Consider the following 13,508-nt stretch of genomic DNA (forward strand, 5'->3'; position numbering starts at 1 on the left):
TTCACTATGAGCAATGTATAAATGGACCCATCGTGTACCCAAATATTCTCATACAAAAAAATCAGCAAAACTTTCGTTACCTGAAGCGCCGAAGGGTCCTGTTTCGACTCGTTTTAGATTTAAAATTGTGGATTTTTTTACGTAAAAAACATATTTTTTAAAAGAATTTAAAATCCTTCCTTTAGCCACTAACTATTATCATAGTAAATAAATAAGTGGTGACAATTTGGCGTTAATTGGACTAGTTGGTTTTTAGTAATCGTGTCCACAGCAAAGGCACGTTTAAATAAAGATGATTCTGAGAGAATCGCCTTTAAAGTTAGTGTTTTTCATTTTAAAAACGAACTTATTTATTTACATCGACCCGTCGAATCCACCGCCATACAGTATTCTTTCTGCAGACTCCAAAACATCGATTTGGTGCTAGTTACGTATATGCGACGATGAACTCACTGGAGCGGCGAGGTAATGTATTATAGGTAGCTATAACTTCGGACCTAAAGCTCCCATCGTCATGAAATTTGGTGAGAATATCTTTGAGATAATGTACTTAAAGAATTTGCAATAAAAGCTTTTCCGATATCTGTGGCGATGACAGCTGTATATAACCCCTTAAGAGGGGTTTTATCAACCGGAAATAAACTTTACTGTGTATCCCCTGGTTTTGATCATATGAAATGTTAAATCTGTTATTTTTAGGTAAAATTGCCGAAATTTGACAATTTCCGTAGATTTAGAATTTTGTTCATACCGAAAACGTATTAGATATTATTTCTGAAATGTTCAATAGAATATGCAATAAATCGATGTTTAAGGGCACCGGATTTAAACATCAAAACTTTCTATTCAAATCGTATGAAGCTAACTTGCAAATTAAGGTGTCAGCATTTTGTATTTGTTGCCCTCTCTGATGAAGTTTTATTTTATTGTTTGTTTTCCCCACGATAGGTATCCATGCAAGTGCATAGTAGACTGTTTTGCATTTGTTCGGTTGGCGGCAGTTACTTCATTGAGTGTTATAGTTGGACAAGATTATCGCTAAATTTGAAACTCGCATGTCAGTGTTTGGTGCGAGTTTCGTGAAAGTTTGACTTCTATGGCATCATGTGCGGGTTGGAGTGTTACCTGAATACTACAGGATTAATTGCGAACGTCGGGTTAACAACCTATTGTTGACAAGTATAATCATTCGAAAGAGAAATCACAGAAATAGACATACTTTCGTGTTGTAGCATGATCTCAAAGCGTAAATCTTCTATGCTTTACTCTTTACATCAGCTTTAGATGTGAACACTGCGAGATATGAATATCAGTTATATCTAAGGAAACTGCTAAGCAATATTCATTCATGAATATACTTTGAAGATGTTCCTCAAGTGTTTTTCCTGTCATTCAGACATTATTGAGCTGCCCTCTAAAGAGAACCTAAAACAACTCATATTTGCATAAGCAGCTATCATTTCTCGATCATTAGTCGATTATCTATCTATTATCTAATTATATTCAGTCACTTGAGGGGGAAACAGCATTAGGAGATTTCCACAATCGATTTTTTCTATTGCATAGAACCTTAACTTTTCTAGAATACACTAAAAAATGTCAAAGTGAAATTCGTGTTCCTTTAGATTTTATGAGCGTAGAACCGAACGATTATCGGGTACAGACTCAGGCTCGAGGGCCCAAGAAGTAGTTGGTTTACATTGTAAATAGCGTATTTATACAAACTTGGCGTCATTCCCTTCTACGAGTGAATGTGTTTTTTAACGTTTTGTTTGAAATAAAACCTTATTAAAATCGATTCACTGTGTATGTGCCACCCCCACTTTTGTCTAAAACGGCTAAATCCATCCGAACGAAATTTGGTGGACAGATGGGAACTATGAAATTCTACGCATACAGTGAGTGACATAAGTTTACGAGGAGTTTAAAGGGGGGCTCTCAATACATGCAAGAGGGAGTGTAAAATTGTTTTTCACCGGATATAGTCATTTGGGATATATCAAATGAAAGGTCTCAATTACTCGATGACTTTTCGAAAATGATATCAGTTTTGACGTGGAATGAAAGGTGCGCGCGTAAGGAGTCAAAATGAGCACGCTTAAGGTGAGACAGGACTTATTTTCGGAAACTACCCAACCCAAAAATCTGAAAAAAAATAGTGCGGTGTGGTTAAATGAAATCTAGGCCTCAAAATATGTCCCTTTCCGATATCTGCTCAAACAAATTTACTGATAGTATATTACCAACTTTTAGAAATTGACTGGGAAACTCCCCTTAAGTTCATCCTAGGACCACCGGCATAGAGGATTGTATCCTGCATACGCATGCCAAGTTTCATGGAAATCCAGTTATTAGTGCCAAAGTTATAGCAGTTCAAATTTATCAATTTCGCGGGAATTTACTGCATCCGAAGCCATTCAAATAAGATGCTGACGCCATAATTAACGAGAATAATTGACATTCGAGTGAAATATTAAAATCCCTTTCACGAAGAATATACTTCTCCCCTGCCCCTTTGACGTGTTGTGTGAAGTAAATCCTTATTAGAATCGAGTGGATGTCTGTCTGTCCGTTTGTCTGTCACACCCGATTTATTCGGAAACGGCTGGACTGATTGTCACGAAAATTGGTGAGGATGCGTGGCCTGTTGTTCCTTTACATACAGCAAGTCACGCCATTTTGGGTTAAGTTTAAGGGGATGGCTACCCATACATGTGAACAGAGGATGCAAATTTTTTTCTCACAGAATGTGGCCACGTGGGGTATCAAATGAAAAGGCTCAATTAGTACTTTTAGAAACTGGTCCCATATTTGATATCGGATGAAACGTAGAGGAGTGAGGGCTCAAAATATGATTCCCAAAAAGTGTAACACGTCTCTTTCTCAGAACCTATCCAACTGAAAAGTCTGGGAAAAATCACAGTGGTGTATCTAAATGAAATCTAAGCTTCAAAATACATCCCGTTCCGATATCTGCATGAGTAAAGTTAATGATAGTATATTAGCATATTTTAAGTTCATGCTAAAACTATAAATGGCATTTGCATAAGGGATAACATAATGCATAACTTTGGAAAGTTTGCAGCAAATCCAACCATTATTAACAAAGTTGTAGAAGGGGCATTTTGTGTGAATTTCTTGCATTCTAAAACGTGTATGACGTCATCATAACATATCAATTTGTCGGTACCACCGCAAAATGAGCTCACGTGAATGGGAGGTCGCAGGGTGATATTTCGTTTTAGTTTTTTAATCATTTATATATCAATATCAATCACTCGAGACAGCCATGTATTTATATGTATATGTAAATGAAGCTTTGGGGTAATGTCTAAGTCAGATAGATATATTTATACATTGAACAATCGGTGTTTAAGATACGTACTTTATATGTACATATGTGTACTTTTATGCAAGAAAAAAATAGGTGTAAGACCAATTTATATACATTCGTATAGAGTACAGTGTTCGGTAATAGGCAATGTTTGTCTTTTTACCGTGAGCCTAATATCTGCGTCTGTAATATATACGCATTTCTTGTAGTTTGAAAATAATATGCAGGAATATTTTGGGTTTTTAGCCATATACGAATGGAAAAATGTGCGTAGAAAGTTCCTCACAAAACCTTTATAGCCGAAGCGCCAGCTTCCGGAATTCCGACTTGTTTGTATCTGTTATGGGTTAACTTCTTCACATTTGCTAGTAATATTGAACTCCTAGTGTGAAGTATATGAGGTTGACTGTTATCAATACCGTGCTTTCTAGGTCAAATCATTTTTGTAAATGGCTTTTTAAAAAGAAGAGGGCAATTGAATATTTAACTATGTACAAACGGAAATCTAATGAACTCATCCTTCTTCACATAAGGAAACACAAAACCTTGTATACCTGAAGCGTCCAGCTTCCGGTTACCCGACTTATTTTGTTTATAATTATAAGTGAGAAATGCCCTCTTATCCGAAAGACGATTTTTCAACAATTTTTTTTTCTCAAATCCGACGATTGCTCGATTCAAATCTGATTTTACTTCTGAATCAATAAGCAAATATGAATCTAGTCAACTTTTAAGGTTTTATGTGAACCAACATCTTATTAGAATCGATTCACTGTCTCTATGTCCGTCTGTCTGTCTGTCACACCGAATTTGCTTAGAAAAGACTGAGCTAATTGTGCCGAAATTTGATGAGAACGTGTGGTCTCTGAGTCCGTTTACATACAACGGGTGGCATCATTTTACACTGGGTTTAAGGCGCGTCCTCCATACATGCGAAAGGGAGGCGTAACATTTTTTTTCACACAATATGGTTATATGATCATATTAAATGAAAGGGTTCGATTAGTACTTTTCGGAGCAGATCTTGTGTGGTACGCTGTTTTATCGATGACCTAATTGGCAAGACGGCAATGAATGGCTGATGTTGAGGTGCTATGGCCTTATAGTGAACGGCTTTATAATCACTGTCACTGCTAAAATGCCTTCTAATGAAAATATAGTCGATTTGCATTTCACTGCTTCCAGTATAAAATCTAATAAGATGAGGCATTCATTTGATAGACCATAAATTGGCGAGTACGATCTTGTACTTGTGCCGCAAAATTGATTATTCGCTCGCCATCCTCATTGCATGCTCCCTACCTTATCAGCTGATATAATAGTGACCTTCATCAGCCGATCATTAAATCGTTCTTCTTTATGGTATTCGGAAACCCCCAGAGGTGCCGACGTTTAGAGCATATTGAGTGCTATTAAAACGGAACAGTCTATAATCATTTTAACCGCGCTCGCGGATTATCGGATTTCTTGTAGAGCCCCTTGTGATTTCCTCCGTTGTCCCAGTGAAGGTACCAATATCTATGGTGCAGACACATATTTGTCTGTCAGAACTAATTTACTTATGCGCTGACGTCGTCTACGCGTCAAGAACGCTTGCTGATTTCTTGGCACGAGTGGGTCCCGTCTGAGGTGAACGCCTTAGCATTTCTCCGTGGCTTCTTATTCAAAGCGAACATTTTGTGTTTTAACGAATTTTTTGGTCGGGGTTTCACCTATCAACAAGACAGATCAGGTAGGATTTAGCACAGTGGAGTAACTCCAACTATATTTTATTTATCTCTTACCCTGATCTCAGCATTTTATTTTTACTGACGATAGTACAAAGTACGTTGCCTCAAATCCTCCTCCTTCATCTGGACTCGTCACTAGCATGTATGATAAATAACATGACAGAGTTGACTCTGGCCAACTGTATTGGTTGTTTTGATTTTTATGGATGACTACTGTCTTTTTATATGGCATTTGGTCTCTTGATCTCTATTCTAAATGAATACTGTACTTTCTACATTCTGATTTCTGTCCTTGGGCTTCGGCTTGCAATTGCTCATAAGTGTGAATATTGTGTTTAAAGATTCAAAGTGCTCTCACCGCTAATTCCGTAATGATGGGGTAGGACCTGATAAGCCACCATGCTGTAGAATTTTTCTGGCATAGCCATAGGCGTATATTTCTAAAGTTTCCAATTTATACTGCAAAACTGTTTTCTTCGAATTGAGTTTCTAACAAATTTGTAGTAGGCCAAGTATGTGTTTTCAAGGACACATTTTTTTCTCGACTTCAGGAGCTGAAGTTAGCGTGAGTTTTATCATATATCAAAAAATTCTAGTGAAAAGTGTAACTTCCGGTCTTCAACTTCATTAGTTTTTTTCTGTTGGAAATAAGTAGTTGTTATTGCTTAGGAATGGAAGGTAACAAATTTTACCAGTATTGATTTATCAGTTTCGCGCATTTTGCGATTACTTATCCACCTTTTTTTTCAAAACGAAAATAAGGATATTCTAGGTAGGAAGGAGTGCATGTACTGGTTGTAGTAGCGCGGAGTGGCTTCGATTTTTAAGCACTGGAGCTGCTCTCGAGTATGATTTGAATGAAAGTGTATTGGACGTTTAGTAAGTCGTTACTTTCATTGAAATCTTAATATCTCATTTGAATAATCGTCATTGACTTCTGGTTACTCTTCAGCCGAATACTAAAAAAACCGCCATGATGGTATATGTTCAATACACACAAGGGCATAAAATAGATAAAATATTGATCCTTATTCATGACATCGTATATGATGATACCATATTTATCCTGTTACCTCGGGAATATTCTCTAAATATCTAACAACCTATAAATAAATCTCGCACTCCATTTTGGCATAAGATGCCCAGCAGGGGGAATTCGTCATGAGTATGAAGTCCACCCCTCGCGTAAATGGTTTGTCGTACTCATGTACTAAAAGATGTCAGTTATTCATAGGATTGGGTGCATATACGTTGGGCGCTGTCTTTTCAGGAGCTGCCTCATTGATATATTTTTCCATCGACAGTTCTGTCCTTCGCGAGTACTATCAAATTCAGAGCTATTATCGATGAATTGTAGTTCATTGCCAGTGATCCCAGCACGAATGAGTTACACTATTTCCCATTCCGCTAAACGGCCCTCTGGGGTTTCCCACTACAGCCGTTTTCGCTATCCTAATTGGAGTTAGCATGCGGGCTAGGTGGGGTGTTTCTGCTGTTACACTGCCTGGCATTGGAAGTTTGTTATTCTAATTTCTGCTCTGCTGATGGGAACATAAATAAAAACTTCAAAAATGAACTTGACTTCGGTCGTGAACTTGTTAGTAGAGGCACTAATTATGATATATTGTTGCAACTCCATTATGCAAAACTCGCGCAAACAGTGGATCCATGTCGCTAAGTTGTAGGTCGTTTTCCGTAGTAAGCAGTGCTTCACCGATTTTTCTCTCGCATCACTGTGACATTTCGCACATGTTGCAAAGGAAAATAGAAACAGACTAACGGATCCTGGGGGATGTTAACGGGGTGGCGCCACGTTTCACGTCCTTATTTTTCTTGAAGACGAGAGACTATGGAATTTCGTTTGGAGAAAATAGAAAACAGACTGGCAGCCTCCGATAAACAGTTAAGTTGTGGCGTCTACGGAAGACATTTTTGTGCAATTGTGGCGCGACGTGATAATCGTGAGAACGTGGTAATTTCGAATCCTGTGCCTTTGTTGCACAACGTGAGTTGAATCCTGACCGGGACGAGTGCAGAAGATATTCATTTATGTTTGCATAAACAAACATTCTGGGAGACTTATCCAGTGACAATTAAAATGTAAAAAGAATTCAAAGTCAAGGAATGATGTGTATTGCAGATTGGTCGCGCTCGGTGAAAAGTGGTTCAGATAAATTATGTCACGGGGGTAGTTTCGCTGTCATCGTTTTATTTGATTGCGCCAATTTAATTTTAGTTTTTTCTCGTGTAGATGCAGGTTTATGTGTTTCTGAGGAAAGGCGTAATGCAGTATTGAGATAAATAATCGGAGAACTAATTTTTGCCATCATTCCTGATTTTTATTGGAAAGTTGCAGTGTTTTCGCAAATAAAGGATTTACTTTTTACCATTTTGAATTGAATTCAAATATTCTGTCGATATCGATAGCTGTAATATAGACACTGTATATCACCAAACAATCAAGTTTTCAAACGATGCTAAAATGTAACTCATTTTGCTTTACATACGTTTAGCTAATCAGAGTTCCAAATAAAACCTGACTGCCGAAAAATAAATGATAAATTCACTAGAGAAAATTACTATTATTTTTAAACCCAAGCGTTGATGTGTATTAAACGGCATTGATTAAGAAATAATTCTGTTCTGTGAAACATTATTTCCTACTAAATATGTGCCAAAGATCCAATATAGTTCTAATGTGCCTTGCAATGTGGACACTTCATTATTTTTGTCGGTAATTATAATTTTGAACATTGGGGACATTCCTGAACGTGCCTTTTTCTAATCTGGTTATTTGCAATTGATAAGTTCATCAAAAATGTCTGATAATAAATATCGCCAAAGTTTGGAATTGAAAAATATGAACCGTCAGAATTCCTGGACTCGTCGTACCGTTCGCTCGGTGTCGAATGGGGATCAGCTGGACTTTTTGGATTTCCCTAATGCAAAATCTGCAGATACCTCGCCGCAATCGCCTAAAAGGAAACAATCTGCCACCCTTTCGCCACAAGATCGACGTCGTGAGTCGAAAGCTTCTAGTGTCTCCAAGCATAGTATGACTAGTGGGAAAAGTGGTAAAAGTGGTAAAAGCCGTAGTTCCAGTATTGCTAGCAAAAGGAAATTGAAATATACAGCGTCATTTTTTCGACGGAAGCGCGCAGAATATGAGGGTGAGTACGAAAAAAGAAGTGTAAGTTACGAATGTTCAAGTCAGGTATATGTTGTAAATCGTTTTGGAGGTTGACTACTGCAATTTTGTTGGAAAAGGTACCAATATTTCTCTCAGAACAGAAGAACCGCACTGAATTGACTACTGGAACGATAGAAAGTACTGTTAGCACTTCATACTTATGAACGTTAAATAATCCATCTACACCCTCTGTTCTTAGTCTTGACATATCAGTGTCTTTCCGATTTCAGTTAAAATTTGAAGGTATGCGCTGATACTGATAAAATCTGTTTAACCCGAACGGGGATTTTTGTTGATTGGGCGAAGTTTTCATAGACTCCATTATCTCTAGGTGTACCGCTTTCATTTTACTCCTATTTCATTTTTCGAAGGTTTTGTGTGAAGCAGAACCTTATTAAAATCGATTTAATTTCTGCCTGTCCGTCTGCTACATGAGATTTACCTCGAAGCGGCTGGAGCTATCATTTCATTCAATTTTTCTTTCACAGAATATCGCAGACAGGTTCAGTGAGCACTTTTTGAAAATTCTTATTTATGATATTGGGTGAAACGGAGACGATTGAAGACTCAAAATGAGTGCCTCAAAAAGTGAAACAGGCCTCGTTCTCAGAACCTACCGAACCGAAAAATCGGAAAAAATCACAGTGATGCATCTATATAAAATTTAGGCCTCAAAGTACATCCTATGAATATATTTTAGAAATTCACTAGAAACCCCCTTAACTTTATTCTAGAAGTACAAAACTTGGCATCAGCATAAGTGATATTCTGACTTAATTCTGAAAAAAATTGAAGGCAATCCAACGATCATTCACAAAGTTATGGAAGGTCAATCTTTTGTATTTCACGTAAATTGATTGTACTCTAAGACGTGTATGACGTCGTCATCATATAAAATGGACTCATATGAATGGCGCAGTTGGAGTTTAAGATATTTGCTTTCAATATTGTGAATAACTTTGTACGAGTGGAAAAACGTCCATAGAAAGTTTTACACGGGATGAACACCAAACCTCTATACTCGAAGCGCTCAGCCCCCATTATTCCAATTGCGTGGTAAAGGTTATAAAAACGGAAAAACAAACAAGAAAATTTTATCCAAACAGATGTCGTCCAAGCGAATAATGCAATTCGAAGATAGTTAAGAGAAAATCTGTGTTAAGACTTACACAGCTTCAGCGTAGATCAATCCCACTTACGTCACTAGAACTCAATTACCACTAGATGAGATGAAGTGGGATCTTATTACCGACATACCTAGCGGCCCCTATTTATGGTAAACAAAGTCTTACCCATGGATTTCGCAAACAGGCTGTGGACAAACCGCCTTCTAGCAAAATGTTTTCAAGCAAATCGGCCACGATTTTACTCAAATTGCACCTGGGTTCATGAAAATGGATCCTTGGAGACATATCGCCAAGAACCAATTGAAGCTGAATATGATCCTAGTTCGTCAACTTTGATGGCAGTAAAATAGGCTAGATCTTTATTTATAGCGAAAGTTCCAAAGTGAACTCTGTCTGTGTCTGTGCTTTGTGGAAAAAAAAACCCTAATCCAAGGGTAAGCTACTTTTAAGTGTGACGTATGCAACATCAATATACGTTCTGGTTCAAGTTTGTCAGGAAAACGTAAATAGTGTGTTTGAGGGTTTTCCAGGTTTTGGAATAGTTTGGTGGCCAGAACAATTTCATAACTTTCTGAAACTTGCGTAAAAGTGGTTGGGGAATAAATTTGCGTCACGTCACGCTGCAATGTAGGTAGATTGGATACGCGGTAAATGTATGTACATATACATGAACATCCGCGGAGTAAATAATATGGACAATTAAATTTGTAGCCTTTGAGGCTTAATCTTCTGATCGGCATTGCAAAATATTTATAACCCCCATCCTTAAGCTACGAATGAAAAATTATGAAATTAAGTCTCAAACATCTGGTAGGTAAATTTATTATTTTTGAAAGGGAATGTCCAAATTATTGATCATCATCATCATCATCAACGGCGCAACAACCGGTATCCGGTCTAGGCCTGCCTTAATAAGGAACTCCAGACATCCCGGTTTTGCGCCAAGGTCCACCAATTCGATATCCCTAAAAGCTGTCTGGCGTCCTGGCCCACGCCATCGCTCCATCTTAGGCAGGGTCTGCCTCGTCTTCTTTTCCTACCATAGATATTCCCCTTATAGACTTTCCGGATGGGATCATCTTCATCCATACGGATTAAGTGACCCGCCCACCGTAACCTATTGAGCCGGATTTTATCCACAACCGGACAGTCATGGTATCGCTCATAGATTTCGTCATTGTGTAGGCTACGGAATCGTCCATCCTCATGTAGGGGGCCAAAAATTCTTCGGAGGATTCTTCTCTCGAACGCGGCCAAGAGTTCGCAATTTTTCTTGCTAAGAACCCAAGTTTCCGAGGAATACATGAGGACTGGGAAGATCATTGTCTTGTACAGTAAGAGCTTTGACCCTATGGTGAGACGTTTCGAGCGGAACAGTCTTTGTAAGCTGAAGTAGGCTCTGTTGGCTGACAACAACCGTGCGCGGATTTCATCATCGTAGTTATTATCGGTTGTGATTTTCGACCCTAGATAGGAGAAATTGTCAACGGTCTCAAAGTTGTATTCCCCTATCCTTATTCTTGTTCGTGTTTGTCTTTGACCAGTGCGGTTTGATGTTGTTGGTTGATTCGCCTTCGGTGCTGACGTTGCCACCATATATTGGGTCTTGCCTTCATTGATGTGCAGCCCAAGATCTCGCCCCGATTGCCGCCTGCTCGATCTGGATGAAGGCAGTTTGTACGTCTCGGGTGGTTCTTCCCATGATGTCGATATCGTCAGCATAGGCCAGTAGTTGGGTGGACTTGAAGAGGATCGTACCTCTTGCATTCACCTCAGCATCACGGATCACCTTCTCGAGGGCCAGGTTAAAGAGGACGCATGGTAGCGCATCCCCTTGTCGTAGACCGTTGTTGATGTCGAATGGTCTTGAGAGTGTACCTGCTGCTTTTATCTGGCCTCGCACATTGGTCAGGGTCAGCCTAGTCAGTCTTATTAATTTCGTCGGGATACCGAATTCCCTCATGGCCGTGTACAGTTTTACCCTGGCTATGCTATCATAGGCGGCTTTAAAGTCGATGAACAGATGGTGCAACTGTTTCCATATTCCAACAGTTTTTCCATCGCCTGCCGCAGAGAGAAAATCTGATCTGTTGCTGATTTGCCTGGAGTGAAGCCTCTTTGGTATGGGCCAATGATGTTCTGGGCGTATGGGGCTATCCGGCCTAGCAAGATAGTGGAGAATATCTTATAGATGGTACTCAGCAACGTGATACCTCTATAATTGCTGCACTGTGTGATATCTCCCGTTTTATGTATGAGACAGATTATGCCTCGCTGCCAATCGTCGGGCATTGATTCGCTGTCCCATACCTTGAGCACAAGTTGATGAACCACTTGGTGTAACTGGTCGCCTCCATATTTAACCAATTCGGCTGTAATTCCGTCGGCTCCTGGCGACTTATGATTTTTTAGCCGATGAATTGCACGGACTGTTTCTCCTAAACTTGGTGGTGGCAGTATTATTGATATGTTGGTTAATCCTAGAGAATCAACTGGTAGATAAGAGATACTGGTGAGTGTTGAACGTCTAATGGCCAAGTAAACAGAGCGACAGCTTCTTGCGTCTAAAGTTCGAATCCAGGTTTGATCATGGGTGTTTATGTTTGCCTTTGTGCTTATCTCGTAGTTGTAGGTTTACCACTTGCACAACATAAATTTTGATGCTAACATTAAATCGAAGCATACTCTCATTAAAAATGTACTGGGAATCCGCACGCGTGTGCGGTTCTTGCCAACAGCAAACTCTTCACTTAACAACGCTAGTTACTGTAGACAGTCCATAGTCAAGTTCGAGAAAATGAGTATTCTGCGGCCTTCGGTACCGTTGTCGGTAAACTTGCGCATATTCCAAAAGCCAGCTTGTGTCCCAGTACGATAGCCAAAAGTCGTTACCGACAACTCCGCCCTTTTCCGAGACATGTGTATATTTTCATTAGTTAGGAAGTTCCGAAATCTGTAAGAAGCCCATAAATTTCTATTTCTTTTATTCGGAGGAATGTGTTATTGACGTGGTAATTTTCATGTTGGTTATGGTTGCACCAGTCTTGCGAACAGAGTTTCTCCTTAGCCCAATATGTGGAGTTGCTCTTCATAACTCGGCTCCGTACCCTTTAATTGCAGCAAAGATGCTCCACTGTTATGGGCACTGAGGCTGCCTTCGATATAAGTTAAGCACGGCGGCGCGGGGCGGGACCGTAGGATTATGCCTACACGGTATGTATTAAAGTTAAACCTTCACGACCTTCATTCCTTTCGACCAGTAGATATAATCAATTGTATTAAATCATATTTTTTATAAAAATAAATGAATTCATAGAGTTCCAAGTATTCATATATTTTGTTCAGAAAAACTAGCAAGTGCACCCTTTGAAATGTCTCTATACACGGTGTTCTATTTATGAAGGTACATATTTGAATGGTAGACCACTTGTTTGAGGAAAATTGGTCGATGGGCTGAGTACTCTATCTTTTAGCGTTACTATTCACGAAAAATGCTATCACTCTGTAGCGGTCAAAGATCGGATACCCATTCCATAGACCAATTTTCCTCAGACAAGTGGTACTATCCACCATTAAAATTTGTACCATCATAAACGGGAGACCCTATATATGCAGAAGAAGCAAGTCATTCTATTGCTAAGAGCTATTCCGAATAGGGCAATGTGTAAATTAATAAATTAAGGGTAGTAACCTACTTTAGACAGAACATCTTTTCAATTTTTTGATTGCATTTTCGAAGAGTTTAGTCTACAAGGATGCAAGGTATGATCAGTTAGCTTTTCCCATTAAGGCCTTTTGTCCGCAACAACTTTTTTATGCGTTTTTGCAGGAGCTACTCCACCAATCCTCACCCTCTAGGGAAAACGCGTCGTTATTTTGGCAAAACGTATACGTCATGGGCTTCAAAGTAAACAATAACCTAGATATTCGACGGTAGTTCCTAGTGAAACCCTCACGCCAACCCACAGTTCTCAGCCATCATTAGAGTTTCCAAAAGGTTCTTATGGCAAAGTTATTTCACTTTCTTTGTTGCATCCAATATTTAATTAAATGTAATATGAAGTTATAGGTTGGCGAGAAACACAATTCATTATTTTTGTGTTTATTTCGTGGCTTTGTTCAAGAAG

General features: G+C 38.9%; 1 protein-coding gene across 10 annotated transcripts in view; it reads left to right on the plus strand.

Moving 5' to 3' along the window:
- Positions 1–13,508, plus strand: part of LOC119653569 (probable phospholipid-transporting ATPase IA) — a 174,690-nt gene that overhangs the window by 28,411 nt on the left and 132,771 nt on the right. For 2 of the 10 annotated variants that reach the window (XR_005249721.1, XM_038058292.1), the window contains exon 1: positions 7,808–8,234. The exons of 1 other annotated variant lie outside the window; for it this stretch is intronic. Coding sequence is in view for 7 of the 9 variants with exons in the window: in XM_038058292.1 (XP_037914220.1) it covers positions 7,883–8,234 (352 nt within the window). In the remaining 2 variants the exon portion in view is untranslated. Of the gene's footprint in view, positions 1–7,805; positions 8,235–13,508 lie in introns of those variants that run through there. 7 more of the 10 variants (XM_038058287.1, XM_038058293.1, XM_038058286.1 and 4 more) reach the window with 6 other exon arrangements.

The sequence above is a fragment of the Hermetia illucens genome, chromosome 4, assembly GCF_905115235.1.
Source record: "Hermetia illucens chromosome 4, iHerIll2.2.curated.20191125, whole genome shotgun sequence".
Taxonomy (NCBI): domain Eukaryota; kingdom Metazoa; phylum Arthropoda; class Insecta; order Diptera; family Stratiomyidae; genus Hermetia; species Hermetia illucens.